This window comes from Ochotona princeps, chromosome 11 (assembly GCF_030435755.1).
Source record: "Ochotona princeps isolate mOchPri1 chromosome 11, mOchPri1.hap1, whole genome shotgun sequence".
NCBI classification, from domain to species: Eukaryota; Metazoa; Chordata; class Mammalia; order Lagomorpha; family Ochotonidae; genus Ochotona; species Ochotona princeps.
This window is the reverse complement of record NC_080842.1, coordinates 17,092,314-17,110,321: the sequence shown is the minus strand read 5'-3', so window position 1 is coordinate 17,110,321 and position 18,008 is coordinate 17,092,314. Positions and strand designations below refer to the sequence as shown.

The 18,008-nt window shown below is 38.8% G+C and overlaps 1 protein-coding gene across 2 annotated transcripts in view; it reads left to right on the top strand.

The window, feature by feature from the left end:
• The window catches only part of SGCZ (sarcoglycan zeta), a 1,025,749-nt gene that overhangs the window by 908,266 nt on the left and 99,475 nt on the right, over positions 1 to 18,008 (top strand). For both annotated transcript variants that reach the window (XM_058669862.1, XM_058669863.1), the window contains exon 5: positions 17,282 to 17,369. In XM_058669862.1, the coding sequence (XP_058525845.1) occupies positions 17,282 to 17,369 (88 nt within the window). The remainder of the gene's footprint in view (positions 1 to 17,281; positions 17,370 to 18,008) is intronic.

Here is an 18,008-nt window from a genome sequence, read left to right as displayed (position 1 = left end):
TCCTGCTTTTTCAAGCCACAAACAGGGAACTGGATGAAACTAGAGCAATTAGGACATGAACCTGTGCCTATATGGGATCCTGACATGGTGAGGATTTAGCCACAGAGCCATTGCACTGGGCCCAGTGTGATTGGTTTTTCTATTTGTTCATATCCCCTCCTATCTATGTTTCTTCTTTTTTTTTTTAAGATTTTATTATTATTGGAAAGCCGGATATACAGAGAGGAGGAGAGACAGAGAGGAAGATCTTCCATCCGATGTTTCACTCCCCAAGTGAGCCGCAATGGGCCGGTACGCGCCAATCCAAAGCCGGGAGCAGGAACCTCTTCCTGGTCTCCCACGTGGGTGCAGTGTCCCAAAGCTTTGGGCCGTTCTCAACTGCTTTCCCAGGCCACAAGCAGGGAGCTGGATGGGAGGTGGAGCTGCCGGGACTAGAACCGACGCCCATATGGGATCCCGGGGCCTTCAAGGCGAGGACTTTAGCTGCTAGGCCACGCCGCTGGGCCCTATTTATGTTTCTTTAAAGACACATTCAAAATGGAATAGGATTTGTGTTATAAAATACAGCATTTCAAATTTTTTTTTTTTTTTTTTTAATACTTTCTTTTTTCAAAGATTTATTTTATTTTCATTACAAAGTCAGATATACTGAGAGGAGGAGAGATAGAGAGGAAGTGGAGCTGCCGGGATTAGAACCAGCGGCCATATGGGATCAAGGCAAGGACCTTAGCCACTAGGCCACGCCGCCGAGCCCCAGCATTTCAAATTTATATTATAGGGATTACAAGAGGCTAAGTGTCCTATATTAGTTTTTATTTAGCATATATTTACAAGTTATAGTATGATAATCTGATAAATACTATAATGGATTAAAGTTGGAGTTAGGCCAAATTAGGGAAAATTGTGTTTCTGTCTCCCTAAAACATTTTTAAATTTCTCTGCTAAATATTTATTGTTCATGACAGGCATAGCTGAAGAATGGCTTGTAATACATTTTGGAATCAAATGGAAAAACAAAGCCAAGTATATGACATTATGATGGCTAGCCTGCTTATTGGCCATTCTGTAAGGTTAAAATTCTGCTTTTGGCCTTTACATTTCTAATGTATAATTTAGTATGTCTAATTATATTTGGAAACTAAGTTTCTAGCATAAAGAAGGAAGGCAAGGACTCTCTGATTAGTTTCTGTATTAACTAACCTGTTACTCATTTATTTCTGTCATGCTGCATACCGAGGTCATAAAAGTTTGTCTACAACACCTTACAACATGTGAAATGTAGTGAATGTGTTTTTCTCGCCTGCAGCTAAACTAACCATAAAAATATCACAATGATCCAGGAAAATTTTTATTTGTATTAATTTATATTATACCCAAGGCATTTTATTTGAACTCAGTATGACAGTATTTAGATACTTTTTGGATTGTTTAAATCAGTTAGTAAAATCTCAGCACTTATTTTACTGAAAGAAGCAGTAGCCGACTGAAATTTCTGCTCTGCTTTTTAAGCTCCTGAGGAACCTGAGCTCTTGGAGAGGTCAGATGAATTTCTAGAACTAATCTGGAGTTCTGAACTACCTTTTGAAGTGTGATTTTGACTTTGTTCTAGGAATCCTCCGATAGGTCAGAGGATGTCCCAGAAGGTAAGGATAGTACAGGGTGTTTGTAGATTTCACAGTACAAGACACTAATACATTGTCCTCTGTTAAGGAAATATGGCAGCACAGTGATTAATGGTGTGTATATTTAAGGTCCTGAGAAAGGGAAGTAGAAGGAAAAAGTATCCTTCTTCTCTTACAAGGACATTTCATTTGTTACTTTTCATTTCTATTATGAAAACACAGGGGATAAGCACACTAATATAGTAACATTTAGATGTGCAGATGATTATTTCATGTGATGCTTTTTAATAGAATAAAAGGAAAAAAGTCTGAAACTGTTATATAATCTAGTAAATAATTTCGCTTCTTTGGTATAATGCAGCCTAATTAGTGTAGCTGTTGTGTAGCTGAATGCGGAGTTTCAGCATGAAACTATCCTATCATTTCAGCTTTTTAAAAGATAGTAGAGAAAACTGCCTCGACATGAATTCTGAATTATTACATGCATTGCAATCTACCTTGATGGGAGTCTATTTACAGGTCAATACTTTCAGCATGGTTATATTAATGAATAGTATTACAATCTTTATGATTAGATATGTTAATATGCATAGATTATACTATTGTTTTACATTTCTATTGATACTGCATTCATTTCAGAAAATAAAATACGGTAATACAAAAAACTTAGGAAAATATAAATAATAATCAAGATAGGATTTTTAAAAATCTAAGGTAAAATGGTAAAGCTTTTAAAAATACAAATTTAAACTCATACAGATTTTGCTTTTCTACTTCAATTTTTAATTCAGGAGTAGAGAGATAAAAAACCTTGTTTATATAATTTTAGTGTCTAAAATAAAGGATTATAGTAAGTAAATGGAAACAACAAGCTCTAGCATAAATTGCTGAAAGAATTGATTATGTAGAATTTAATAAGGAGATCATGGAAAAAAAATGGTGCAATTTTAGAATAAAAAAGAAGGCTTTGGGCACAGACTTATATCATCCTTAAGAATTGTAAGAACTGTTTTAAAATTAGAAGGATTTTTGAAATGATTTAACAAAGGAAAGAACTGTAGATGTCTAATTCAGTCTACACCTGGAGAGGTTTCACAGTGTGTTTTTCAGGGGGTCGGTGTTGTGGCAACCATGAGGACCCATTGTGATGGCTCAGTGGGTAAGTCCAGCCTACGGTACCACCATCCCAGATGGGTACTTCTGTCCAGCTGCTGTACTTCCCATTGAATTCTCTGCTAATGCATCAAACAAAGCAGCAGAAGATAGCCCAAGTGCTTGGACACCAGCACCAAGGAAACAAGGGAGTTGCTGGCTCCCAGCTCTAGTCAAGACCAGCCACGGCCACAATGTCCAAGGCACCGAATGAAGGAGAGTCATCTCTGCCTGGCTGGCTGGCTGCTTCCCTCTGTGTCTGTCCCTCCCTTTCAGACACAGACAGCATGCTTCAGTCTTCAATGGATATTTTCCCCAGTTGCTACTATAATGGGAATAAATATTAACCAAATTGATAAGTATAAGATTGATAGTATGAGATTGTAATAATCTTCTATTACAAGATTGGGGAAATAATTCAGATTTGTTTTTCATGGTTGAATTTTCGCTTTAATAAAAAGAGCTGAGCCAATCCAAAATGAGGGGCTTCCTATGAGTCTGCCACACGGGCACAAGGTCCCCAGGCTTTGAGTCATGCTCTGCTGCTTTCCCAAGTAACATGCAGGGACCAGAATGGTGGAGCAGTCAGGACATGACCTGATGCCCACTTGGGATCCCCATGCATGCAAAGAGAGGACTTACCCACTGAGCCATCACAATGGGCCCTCATGATTGACTTTTCATTGTTGAAATACAAGATACACAAATTAAAGTTACGTTGGTATCATTTCTGCCTCATAAAATGAGTTTTATCTTTCTGTATGACACATTGTTTTAGGATTTAAAACCTTCAGGTAAAAGCTGAAGAATCAAATTGTTCATCAAAATCTCATTGCAGTCTGAGTATTAAGCATGAAACTCACTGTAGGGATCTGAATGCTCTGGCTCTGCCTCGCAAAGAAACAAACAAGCAAAAACAATCCAGATTCAATTCTTCAAATCTAAGATCTGCTAATGCATTCACTCACTCACTCATAGATATATTTGCTGCCTCTCTGATGTTTCATTTTACTAGAAATTCTGGTTCTTTTCCTGCTATGTTAGTACTTTGCTCTTCATAGCATTAGTTTAAACAAACCTCAGTAAAAGTGCAGTAGTCCACAACTTTTTGACGCTTCTACATTTGGAGGATATTTAAATTTCTGAGAGAAAAATGATTAAATGTGAATTCCAAGGAGAAACATTTCTCCATATACATATTTTGCTTGCATTTTCAGGCAATAACCATTTTATAGTGTCACAATTTTATTTTGATTTAAGTATAAGGAAACAAACTAAAATGAAGGTTTCAACTCTAGTCATACAATTAGCAAAGCAATATTAGGGCCTTTCAAAAGTTTATGGAAACTAGAATTAAAACAAAGTTTATAATGGTACAAAATTTTTGAAATCCATGCAGCTTTTTTCGTGATACCCAATTTTCATGACGTTTTGGAAAACCTTTACCAAGTGTGTAAGCTCAGTAAGTTATCGTGGTGTAAATGCTGCTAAGTATTATTTACAGTTTTTAGTACCTGGTTTTAAAATCTGGTTAAGTTGCTAGCATGCTTATTACTTAGAAGAAGTACAATTTTAATACAATTAGAAATATATTTTCTTCCAGTGAACATTTGCATTTTCCTTGGCATATTTTAAATATTCCGGGAAACTGAAGCAGTTGAGAAAAATGTTTTTCTATAAAAAACGAGCTTTGCCAACTTCTGCAACCAGCAACTCTGGGATTTCATGGGTTAAATCAAGCATAGAAATTATTCATGTCTCACCTCACAGTCCTGTGGTTTTGGTAGGACTGGCACCTCTTGTCTATGCACACAGAGACTTAGCATCTTGTTCTGTGGGTTCCCACTTTAAAACCAGTAAAGAAGATGGACAGAATATTGTGTTTGATAATCCAGGCCTACAAATATCCCGTATTCCTTTCATCCATATTTCACAGAGCACAACTTGGTTATATGATCATTCCTATCTAAAATACTAAAAAAACCCAAATCTCATGGTTCTGTGTACAGGAAAATGTAGCCACATTTGTGCAAGCAATCTTTTCCATAAAATTAGAAACTGAATGACAAATACATCGAGATTTGCAGATTTACAGGTTTAGCACAGTGTTGAGATGCCATGGAAAGTATTCCATAATTTTTAGACACCGTTGAAATTTTTTACTTTGTGCATTTAGTCACATTCTAAATTCAGAAGCTCATGACAGAGAGCCCTTCAGAAAACCCTTCTACAACTTGGCTCTTCAGCCTGCGGGTTCAGACCACACAACTTGCAGTATCATGTGCGTCCCAGAAATAAAGGCATCCCTTGGAGGCTGTTAGTTGCATTCAGCTGGCTTCTGTGCATGCTAGGGATTCTAACACTGAAAATCTCCTTAATCAATCCATGTGCTGCTTTGTTTGACATATCTGAATGTTCGCTGACTTCAGGCGCATTAGTTACTGCTTTGGTATAGCTATCATTATAATTAGCTTTATATTTATTCTGTTACAAAATCTTTTCATCATTAGATTTTCCCATAAGGAATCTTTTGGGATTAGCGTATCTTACATCATTACAAAGAAAATTGAAAGTGTTTTACTCTTTTGAAAAAGTAATCTTTTTTTATTTATTTTTTAAACATTTATTTTTATTACATTTCCTTTTTTTTTAAACTAATTACATTGCATTATGTGATACATTTTTTTATGCACTGGGATTCCCCCCGCCCCTCCCAAAACCCTCCCCCTACGATGGATTGCTCCACCTTGTTGCCTTTCCATAGTTCAAATTCAGTTGACATTCTTTCATTGGAGGTATTTACCAAGCATAAAGTCCAGCATCTTATTGTCCTGGGAAGTTCAATAGTTTCTTGGTGAGACCATCTCTGGTCTGAAGGTAGAGCCGGCAGAGTGTGATTCCAATCAATTAAAAGTCCCAACATAATATTTCCAACCATTTACAACATTATGGCATTAATTGACATGGTATTGATTAACCAATATGTTAATAGGAAAATGCAGGTTCTCAACCACAACCTGTGACTTCCTCATAGACATTTCAATTTTGGTTTACATTCAACTGTATTCTATACACCTTAAAATGGCTTAGATTGCTATTCAGCTGTCTCATGCCTATTTTAATTTTAGTCTTTAGCAGTTTATAGCATTGAAGCATGATTTCGCTGAACCTAGCTGTTTTTCAGGTGGTCTAACTCTATAATTCTAACAGGATATATGTCAACAGTTTAGGTGAGCATGTTTAGGAGGGGTGTGCAGAGAAATCTTCCATACCCCAGTGAGGAGTAACTAATCTTTGTGTCCCACCCAGTGAGTTATAAGTGCATCCACGCTGACCGTTTCCTGTCTGGTTCTAAGCTTTCCTTGTTGTTCTCTGTCTATCTATTCTCGTTTTGTTTGTTTGTTTGTTTTGAGGGGTTTCTGCAGCACTCCTGATGGTTATTACGAGAGGGGGTGGGGACCCAAAGTTGGAAGCAGGCAAGGACCAGAGAAAGCTCCTCTCCCTAGTCCCGAAAGAAGTTTACTGTTCTTCTGTTTCTGTGGACCACTCAGGGATCCTGGTTGTTGCTTCGATGACCTTGGAACCTGCAAGGCAGGATTTGGGCTTCTTCCATCCCATGTGGTAGATCCAAATGGGGGTGATTGACAAAAAAGTAATCTTAAGAATATCTCTCCCCACCATTCATTGAAGTGAGAGAGGAAATAAGAATATCCAGATATTTTCAAAGTAATGATTATGCATCTTTAAAAGAGATAGTTCCTAATTATTTTGTGCACAGCTGGCCTTGAGATATAGCAAAGCTGTAAATACAGCTAGAAAAAATCTTCAAGGAATATAAAATCATAGATAGTATCACATATTAACACAATTGTTACATGCGGTATTTTCTTCTTCCTTAATACTTGGTTTTTTTTGCCATACTTATTTCATAATATGCACACTGCATTAGCCCTGCATTCTCAAGAGAGGTAGATCTAATGTCTATTTTATTTTATTCCTTGTAATTATGAGGAGTCAGGTCATGGAACTCTGAAACAGGGTCAATCCCAGGACATGTACCCAGAAATTTGGAGTTCCAAGAACACTGACAGTAGAGTTCCAATCTGAATCTGAAGGCCTCAAAATGAGAAAAGCCAATGGTAGAATTTCCAGTGCAAGTCTGAGTACAAAGATAGGACAAAACTAATGTGTCGTTTTGAACACAGGCAAGAAAAATTATCTCCTAAGAAAATTCTTTCCTGAGCGCCCTATTGGCCCTATTCAAACCATCAGTGAGTAAAAGTCACATTGGAGCTTGTGTTACTTTATTGTATCTGCTAATTCAAATCCAGTGAAAAATAGTGTTGCTGGTAGGTCCAAATCATGTCCAATGAAATATCTGGAGTCCCCAGTACATAGTCAAATTTACACATAAGATTAAATATTACAAGTGACATAACTGTGATGTCAATTTATAAGTATTTTATTAGTTTCTCATTACTATCCTTTTTCATTATTGGAAAAAAAATTTTTTTTCATATCATTCATCATCTGCTTTTACACCAGTTAAATAACAGCATTGAGACACACATCAGATCAACTGCAAAGTTGTCAGATATTTGAAGCTCTTCATATATGCCTGATAGTTTAAGGGAAATTAAGAAAAATTTTGAGTAGTAGAAATGTAATTAACATAAATTAAATATTTTTAGTGAAAATTAACCCCAAAGATGCTTTTCTAAAATGCTTTGTTCTTTTTCCACCTCAGTTGAGAAATTTCTAGACAAATGCATGCATCATAAGATGAATTTATGGCTTAAATATGTTGTCATTTAGAAAAGATTTTCTTAATTTGAAAGGGAGAGTTTTAAAAAGGGGTAGGGAGAAAGATCTTCCATCTACTGGTTCATTTCCCAGATATCTGTGAGGTCACACCTGGGCCAGCCAATGCCAGAAGCCAGAAACTTCTTCCTGGTGTTCCATGTGGGTGCAGGAACCCAAGCACTTGGCTCATCTTCAGCTGCTTTCCAAGGTACATTAGCAGGGAGCTGAATCAGTGGTAGCACAGGAAGAACTTGAACTGGTACCCATATGGGATGCCAGCATTGTAGGTTGAAGCTAAATCCACTATTCCCTAAGGAAAATCTTCTAATTAAGGCTTTTCGTTTGTTCTTATCCAATAGATTAGTAGTGTCCCTTGGCATGGGTGTGTACTGGTTCTGGGCTCACTAGACTGGGCTAGACTCTGGCAACCACTAGTGTTCGTGAGAACCAGAGTGGATGTAGAATGGGTTTGGCTAGGTCTCAGCTCCCACTGGGTCACATAAGAGCTACATCAGGGCATGGCCCAGGTGTGGCTGGGCTATAACGGTAAGAACCGGATTGGATGTGGGCCACTTGGCCAAGAACACTTTTCCTGCCAGGTCAGGAGGTAGACTAAGACAGCCTGGGCCAAGGACCCATTGGTGTGCATGAGATCTGCCACTTCTCCATGGAGGAGCTTCTGGAACATGTTTGTCAGGGCACAATCCCTGCAGGTGAGTTCCAGAAAGCAAGCAAGCAGCAGGCCAGACCAGGCCAGGCTGAGCATACCCGCAAGCATACATGTTGCTCAGGCATAGGGGCAGGCCAGGCTGGGCCAGTTCATAACACCCACTGGCAGATCTGGGTGTGAGGATGGGGTGCGGGACAGGCTTGGTCAGGCTGCTGCATCAATGTTCACTTTGGGCTGGGAATGGGGGCTGACTGCACAAGGTTGGGTGGCAGCACCTGCCAGCACGAGCTGGACTGGGGACAGACTGGGCCAGGCCAGGCTATAGCACCCACTAGCAAATGCCGAGGTTACATGGGCCATGCCAGACTGGGATGAGCATCTACCAGCACATGCCAGACCTGCGGGGCAAGGGGTGCGAGACTGGTAGGGGAGCTGTGGGAACTCCCCTACTGGGCCACTGTTCTTGCTGGTGAGCATGAAAGCTGGGACTATGGGCAGACCAACCTGGACAGTTCTGTATCACCTTTAGACCTGCATGTGACTGGGTTAGGGGGAGTTAGGCTGGACTGTCTATTCACTGGTGCAGGCATAAGCCAGAGTAAGGGAAGGAAAGTTGGGCTTTGTCACAGCAGCAGCTAGCAAGTGCTGGGACTCAGGGCAAGTCATGTTGAGCTGGACTAAGAACTACATGCAGAGTGCAGGATCCTTCTTTTCTTGTCATCCATTATCGTCGTCATCACTATCATCATCTAAATTATAATTATACACAAGTGTTTTAAAATCTCATCTTTTTTACAGTGGTCTCTGAATGTAATACTTCAAAAATAAAGTTGAAGCTATAAAGGAAGTGAGCAAAGCTTTTTTAAAGTTTTATATTTGATGAAGTTTACATAGTTGGTTAGGGTGGGAATGGACAAGGATCAGGGGAAAGTAGGTGAAACCATTGTTTCCACGTTTTCTTTTTCTTCGTCCTGCTTCTGGGAGAAGGAAAGATACAAGGGGAGAAGCCTCACCCAGTCTCCTGACTGCCTCAGTACCGGGGGATGAGGAGTGGTCATCCAATGTTAACCCAGGGTCCCCGATGTGGAGCATGCTCCAAGGATCCTATGCAAATGGCCTGGATAGTTATAAAATATTGTCAGTCTCACTGATGCAATAAAGAGGAGATCCTTCCAAGGTCCACTGGTTGACATAATACACCTCAGAGTCTCCATTCACCCAGAAATTTACTGTCAGGCTTCACTGGGGTAGTTGAGCAGTTTTTTCTGCCTCCTTCCTTTGTTGTGTTACCAGATGTCCACTGCAGGCTCCAGTGATCTGTTGTATCCTTCATGTACTTCTGGGCATACTGTCCATTGTGCCATCTAAGCCTCTGAGAAGGCCCAACTTTGACACAAGCACTCCGCTGTCAGACGAAAAGTCCTGCCACTTTCCCCATGGATAGTTCTGAGTCAAGCAGTTTAGTTTGTGGGACTCTCAAAGAAATTTCATTTGAGGTAATTGCAGACTTAATTCTTGTGTGTGCATGCTTGCACATGGGTCCTGTTAATTCTGTCATCCACATCACCCTACATACACACTGTTAGTTGCAATTGTTAGGTCAGATCTATCTTCATCCCCATCTCTAATGTAAACCAATGGGTGCAGTGACCCAGCCCAGCCCTCACTATACACCATTGGAAGCTGCATCCCAGTCAGAACAATGCATTTTTTTAAAAAGATTTATTCATTTTATTACAGCCAGATATACACAGAGGAGGAAAGACAGAGAGGAAGATCTTCCGTCCGATGATTCACTCCCCAAGTGAGTCGCAACAGGCCAGTGTGCGCCGATCCAAAGCCGGGAACCTGGAACCTCTTCCTGGTCTCCCACGTGGGTGCAGTGTCCCAATGCACTGGGCCGTCCTCAACTGCCCTCCCAGGCCACAAGCAAGGAGCTGGATGGGAAGTGGAGCTGCCGGGATTAGAACCGGCGCCCATATGGGATCCCGGGTCCCCTAGAGAACAACCCACTTTAACCTGCATTTGTCCAGCCCCACAGCCCTGGTTCCTTTGTCTGTCAGCATGTGCAGTGGCCTGGTCTAATCTGTCCCATATCCTATGCAGATCTTGTATACATCACTGGGCAACGAAGCTTAATTGAACTCAACCAATTTCACCCTCCAGCCCACACTCATGCCAGTAGGTACAACTACCTGCCCAGCCAGGCCTGCCCCTAGTCCTGGTTCTCATGGTTAACAGTGGGAGTTGCAGCCCATCAGAGAGGTGCCTACAGTTTCCCTATTGGACCCATTCTCAGTCCCAGTTCTTGCACTCTGCATGTGGTTCTTAGTCCAGCTCAACATGACTTGCCCTGAGTCCCAGCACTTGCTAGCTGCTGCTGTGACAAAGCCCAACTTTCCTTCCCTTACTCTGGCTTATGCCTGCACCAGTGAATAGACAGTCCAGCCTAACTCCCCCCTAACCCAATCACATGCAGGCCTAAAGGTGATATAAAACTGCCCGGGTCCATAGTCCCATAGTCCCAGCTTTCATGCTCACCAGCAAGAACAGTGGCCCAGTAGGGGAGTTCCCACAGCTCCCCTACCAGTCTCGCACCCCTTGCCCCGCAGGTCTGGCATGTGCTGGTAGATGCTCATCCCAGTCTGGCATGGCCCATGTAACCTCGGCATTTGCTAGTGGGTGCTGTAGCCTGGCCTGGCCCAGTCAGCCACCAGTTACAGCTCGTGCTGGTGGGTGCTTTTGGTGGACAAAGCTTTGTATAGTCATTAGTCTTACATAGCTACCAACTTAGATAGCTACCACTCTGAGATTACTGTAAGGGACAGGTCAGTCATAAGAAAGATTAAAGAGGCAGCTAGAGAGGAAAATTGGAAACAGCTCACCTAAAGGAAGTGACAAGAGTTTACAAAGCAGTCTCTAAGGAAGAGGAGCCTTTCTGGGAACTCTGGGCTAGGTCATCTCATTAAAGCAGTAGAAGTCCATTACTGGTCTGGATCATTATTAGGTTAGCTGGATAGAATATTCTGCCTTTTAAGATATGGGTCCTGAAAGCATCCATTTCCTTGTTTAAATGTTGAATTGTAACATATCAGATAATACAAGACATGACAGCCAACCAAAGAATCCCTTCAAATGAAAGGTCTGATGTAAAACTTCTCCCTGTTGCACCCTTCTGGATACATACTCATCTGTAGTAATTGGAGTAAAAACACAAGGTGGAGCATGGCTAGTCAGCTATGATGACTGTGGCACTTTCAACAACCAGGAAGTAGCCACAAAGACAACCTCAGCACTTGGGAAATGCAGATACTCCTGATCTTGCCTGCATGAATAGGTAATTTAAAGCAAATTACATCCAAGGGTAGAAGTCTTTAAAAACTGTAGAGTACAAATGTATATTGGTTGTTGATGAATCAATACTATCTCTTTATTGCACTGGTTTCCCTTCAAGTTTAAAACAAGAACACTGGGATTTAGAGAAAGACTAACAGCTCTAAAAGTCTTCCTTTTTGTAATCGACACCTTTAGTTTTAAAATAAAAATCTCAATAATTAAATGCTTGTTCATTCTGAAGGAAATGAAGCGTCAAGTGATCTTTTATTAACTGAGGAAGTTTAAAATTACCTTCTTTTTGGAATCTCTAAGTGGGTCAAATTCTTATGGAAAGGAATGAACTAACTGCCTTGAGCAGCAAATGATGAATATAAATCAAATCATAATCTGACATTGCTTGTTCTATTTAAAGAGATTTCAGATTACTTGTTCAGAAGTGGTGGAAGGAGAGGGAGAGAACAGAGAGTGGAGGGAAAAGGAAAGAACTTAATACGTTTCTGCTGACCTGAAAACAAATCCAGCAGACATGTGAAATAGCCCAGGGACATAGTGTTATAAAATAGCTCGGTTCGGTTCACCCACTAAACATGCATTTGTGGAACATGAACTGTTATGTCAAACATGGTACAGGCTGTATTTTCTGTAGCTTACGTGGGAAAAGAGAAATACCAGACTGTGTCCAGTGAACAATAGTCCCGTGAAATGCACAGTTCCAATGTATGAAATACTAATGCTAAACAAAGCAAAAAAACTGTGAAGAAGTACTAAGAAGGACAGCAGCAAGGACTAAGGATTGAGAACCAAGAGGTGAATTAACTCTCAACGGATAGGGTAGCTTAATAGGTGACACTGACCAAGATGTGTGGACAGAGGGCTTGAGAATGCATATACTCAGCAAACAAAAATGAGCCAAAATATGTTACTGCAACTGGAATTATGGCAGCCAGGAGTTTGTATATTTAATATGGTATATGTACTTGTTTTCAGCTGTGCATTATTTGCTTGAAAGACATGTTCTCAGAGATGAACTATATAATGGAGACGAGCATACCAGGAAGTAAAGCTGTGTTACATTAGGCACCTCTCATCCGGAATAAAAGGACTCCCAGTGAAGCTGTTAAATATGATGACAGTATGATGCTGAATTGTCCACTGTTGCCTGTACTTACAGTTCTATGATGCACTTCAATAGCAGAAGAATGTTCATTTGTGACTATTGCTGAAGGACTATGCTATTGAAATATGGAGGAAAATGGTTGCAAGTGTGGAAATAGGGAGAGAAGGGAAGATGGAGAGGGGAAATCCTATACCCACAAAACTATATCATGAAAATTAAAACAACAATAAAAAAGAGAGGTAAGGATGACAGAGTCTGGACTCAGATTGCTGGGATCCAGTATCATTCCTGTCATGAATTAGAGGTGTAATTTATATAAATGCATTAAATTCTCTGTGCTGCAGTATCTTCAGTTATAAAGCAAGATTGGTGGTACCAAGCACTAATATTAGTAAAGTACCGTAATAGTGAGGATTCTGTAAGATGTTTAAAGGGTCCAAGAGCAAAGGCTACACTATGGCCTAAGTATTTTATAGCCATTGTGTTATCTTAACTCGTCATAGGTGGTTTTATTGTAAACGTCCAAACAGCATTAGCTCAAAGATTCACAGCACTTAGAGCAGTCCTTGGCACTGATTAGGTGCCACTAAATGTTGTAAATAGCATAAAATACAGAAAAGCAATAAAATATTGATGGTCATCCCTATATAGAATCCCTTGAACAAAAAAAGAAGATGGAAAACATTGGATGTATTCAAGTCTTAATTTAGGAAAGTATCTAATGTCACACCTTTTAGCTAAAAGGTAGTTTAATGGTATTATTTCCTAATTAAAAAGTGTTTTTTTATTTAAAAATCTGTAAATTGCTTAGCATTGTGTCTCCTTTAAGTAACCAAAATATTGCCTATTAGCATTTTCATTATATAGTTACATTTTGTAGCATTTTAATTAGTGTTTTGTTGATAGCAAATAAAAGGTCATTTGTCAGGTTTAAGGTCCAAGATAAGTGATTCCAATTCCCAAAGATAAAATATAGCAAATAATTGTATTATTTCCTAGTGAAAATTATCTTCTATATGTATTACATTTTGTTGATCAAAAATGGTTTTGGTTCCGTTATAGTTTACCTACTACATTTCACAAACCAAAATAGCGTATTGCTAAATTGATATCCCTATGAATGGAGTGTAGATTGCACACTTCTTCTGATAACTATGTGTTTATAGTTTTAGTAACTAAAGGGTTTGCTTTTCTATTGCAGTAAAAATTTCATGTGGATTTGTTGTGGAAATTTAGTGGAATAATTTAAATTAAAGTTGCCAGTGAATGAACATTAACAAGACATCATGGTTAGAATAAATGTAGATGCATATGTTGTAGACAAGGAACAAATTGATTAAACTTATAATTCTCCCAAGTTTATTTCTGTATTAAATCAATTGAAATAATTCTGCATTTTGAGATAAGCTTTTCTTTCATTTTAACGAATCAAGGCAATACCACTCATAATGAGGTACCTGTATGTTTCATAACTTTTTATTTTATTACTTTTTCCATGATACAATTTTATAGCTATAGGGACTTCCCCATCCATCTCCCGTTCTTTTTCTCTAATCCCCACCAACTCTCTTCCTGCAAACTATTTCAATAGTACTGTCTTGTAGCAACAGTCACAGGTCACTCTGCAACATAAGTGTTTCATGGCATTGTAGGTAAAAACAATGATACAAAGTTTAGTATCCTATTGTCGATGTGTAACAGTTTCCTTGTGAGTCCTCCTTTTATTTGAGAATACAGATGCCTACTGCAGCACATCTTCACTTCCCAGTATGCTGATCTCCATTACACGGTTAACATATGGAGAATATGTGTAATACCTAAATTATTGTTTGGACTTAATATGTATCATACCAAATGGAACATACTATCTTGTGGTTTATAAAAATTCTAAGTGATTATATGTTTTATCATGAAAATATTGGAACACATGAGCAAATATTCAATCAAAATTTTTCCACAGCTTAAACTCAAAAGACTTCACTGTTCTGTATATTCCACTTAATGTTATTTGGTTCAAAGCTCCTTTCTTACTTATTTGGGTTGAAGTTTGGCAACATTGAATCCAATGCTGTGTGTGTGTGTGTGTGTGTGTGTGTGTGTGTGCATGTATGCAAGAAACATCCTCTTGTGATAGCAATATTCTTGTTTAAAAGATCACTGTTTGCAGAGTCCTTACTCCACCATCCACCCTGTAAACATAATTTGAATGTATCACTTTAAAAATAACAGAATTAATTTAAAACATTTCAGATAGTTTCAAACATACGTGTCATAAGCATAGATGTGGCTATCAGGAAAGAGCTAAATTTTTCAATGCAGCAATGAATCTTTTATTATAGAAACAGCTTAGTTGCACTAACAAGAGAGAATGAAATTAATTATAGTAGTCATTGTGTAATCATGTTGCATTAAGTTGATTGTGCTTCCAAATGTTTACTTATAAGTTTTGATTTAGAAATATTAACAAAATCCACTTTTAGAAGACAACTTGTGTGCATGTGTTGTGTGTGTGTGCATGGACATGTATGTAGCTTTTACAACTTATCAGAAGTGGCCCAGCACATCTTGACAAAAAAGTCTTAATTCTTTCCCTGTATAGTTAAGTCACAAATTCTAAGTCCTGGTCTTCAAAGTTTCAGTATATGGCTCACGATGAAAATGCTTGCATGTTGACAGTGGCAGAGAATCATCGTACTGCTTACTGGGGAACCCAATGAGAAAGTGGAGGTTCAATAGCCAGAGTGCAAGCTCTATAAAAGGACAGGCTATATCCTATGTTTTGATCATAGAACTGCTTCAAGCTCTAGAATGCCACAGTTTTAACAGAGTGCTTATAGAATGTTTGAGTGAATGAATGGAAAATCTATGAAGGATTATATTAACACGTGGATCATCATGTGGACAATGTGGCCATTGTAGGTCATCCATCTAAAGTAGTAGCAAAAATACAGGGAATCTTATAATCTTATACCAGTGACAGAATACAGGTAATCTTAAACCAGTGATATCATCTTTCAATTAACTATGACTATTTTACTATTAAAGGCTAAATTGGTAATAAAAATCAATGTTAAGCCAGAGGCTATTTCCTAAAAGAAAACTGATTACCTAACTAATCATTATATAGGTCTTGTTTTGTATTTTAAAAAAAAGTATTTATTTCGATGGCAGAGAGAGAGAGAGAGAGAGAGAGAGAGAGAGAGAACACACTAGCCACTGATTATTTGTGGAAATGGTGGCAACTGCCAGAGCTGGTCCTAAATCAAGATCTCAGAACTCTCCATCCAGGTCTCCCACATAAGTGTCAGAGGCTCAGATACCTGGACCATTTTCTGTTTTTCTGAGCTCATTATCAGGGAGCTGGATCAGCGATGATGTAACCAGTGCTTGAATCAGTGCTCAGCATCTCAGATGGTGGCTTAACTTGATGTGCCATATCAGCTGCTGTGTTTCTATGCATATTCCCAAACAATTCTTTCTGTGATTTACTGAATGTGAGGTAGCTAAACAAGGTGCTAGCAATTTCATAGTGCAGAAGTTGTATACAATCAGTAAATGCTTCAGCAGTAAGCTAAGTTTTAGGGATGACAATATGTATCTGTGACCACCATGGTCCCTGCCCCTGAATATTTCCTTTTAAGACACAATCAATGGGCCCAGAGGCGTGGCCTAGCGGCTAAAGTCCTCGCCTTGAAAGCCCCGGGATCCCATGTTGGCGCCGGTTCTAGTCCCGGCAGCTCCACCTCCCATCCAGCTCCCTGCTTGTGGCCTGGGAGGGCAGTTGAGGACGGCCCAATGCATTGGGACCCTGCACCCGCGTGGGAGACCAGGAAGAGGTTCCAGGTTCCCGGCTTCGGATCGGCACAGCACCGGCCCGTTGCGGCTCACTTGGGGAGTGAAACATCGGATGGAAGATCTTCCTCTCTGTCTCTCCTCCTCTCTGTATATCTGACTTTGTAATAAAATGAGTAAATCTTTAAAAAAAAAAAGACACAATCAAGTAAAAAAGGAAATAGGAAATAACACACCAAAATAGTAGACACATCTATGGGAAAATTAATTTGCTGTGTGATAAGCACTTTAAAGAAAATAAATTGAGACAGGGAGTTTGAGTATTAAGTGAATCTGTGGCTACAGTGATGAGAGAAGGCAATTTGAGGAAGTGTCATTTACAAACTGTCTCTGAAAGTTGCAAGTCACATTTAAAAAGGGAAATCTAGCATAGGATCCAGAAAGACTGCACAGACAAGTGGTAAACCACTGAAAGAGAGGAAAGTAGCAATACCAAGATTTATCATACAAGAATCAGTAGAATTGGAAATGCTTCCATGAATTAGTTTATACCCATTCTTGAGAAGAAACATTTTTAATATGTAAAGACACACATATATGTATGTATGCATTTTTGTGCATATATATGTATGTATATATATTGTTTAAACAATGAGTTATTAAAATAATGGCAAAATTTAAAGCAAAGAAATAAAATCTGGTAATATCCAAACAAATATTGTATAGTTTAATGTTTTCAGTGCATTTATATTATCCATTTGATTTATTTCTTTTATGCATGTTTCCCAGGATAGTCCACTGGTCTTACAGTCTGACAGAAATGTAACAGTGAACGCAAGGAATCACATGGGGCAGTTAACAGGACAACTGACCGTAGGTGAGTGTTGGGAGTGCAGATTGCTCCTATCATCTTACTCCATTTTAAAGTCTTTGCTTAAATTGGTATAATTCTGTTATTTCCCTAAATCATTCCTAGACATCCCGTTATAACCCAGTAGTGTTGCACATGAGATGATGTTTTGAAAATGTTGGGTTACCTCTGTTTAGTAGTATCACTCTCATCACTGTGTTGTTATGAAGCTGCGTTCTATCGATTTGCTGAATACCATTTTGGATTATAAAATACACCATTTTCCCAATAAAATTTTTCATAGTGTGAGTCATTTTACAATACTTTGATCTCTTGAATAAGACGTGGTAAAACATCATGAGATGCATGCATCCTTTGTTTTAGAAAGCAAGGTTTACAATGTGTGCATACATTACATAGTCATTAACTATTAAGATTTATTCATTGCATATAAAGTTAATGCTGAAATAATTTTAAGACATAGGCTTCAAAGTTACAAATTTAATCTGGTAAATTGTATTTTTGTTTTATTTTCAAATACATAATGTGAGGGTTATATGTTATCAAAATACTGAATATCATGATTTGAACCAATGTTTATGAGAAGAAAATCAAATATTGTTGCCATTTAAAATTCTAAGAATTTATATATATATATATATAATG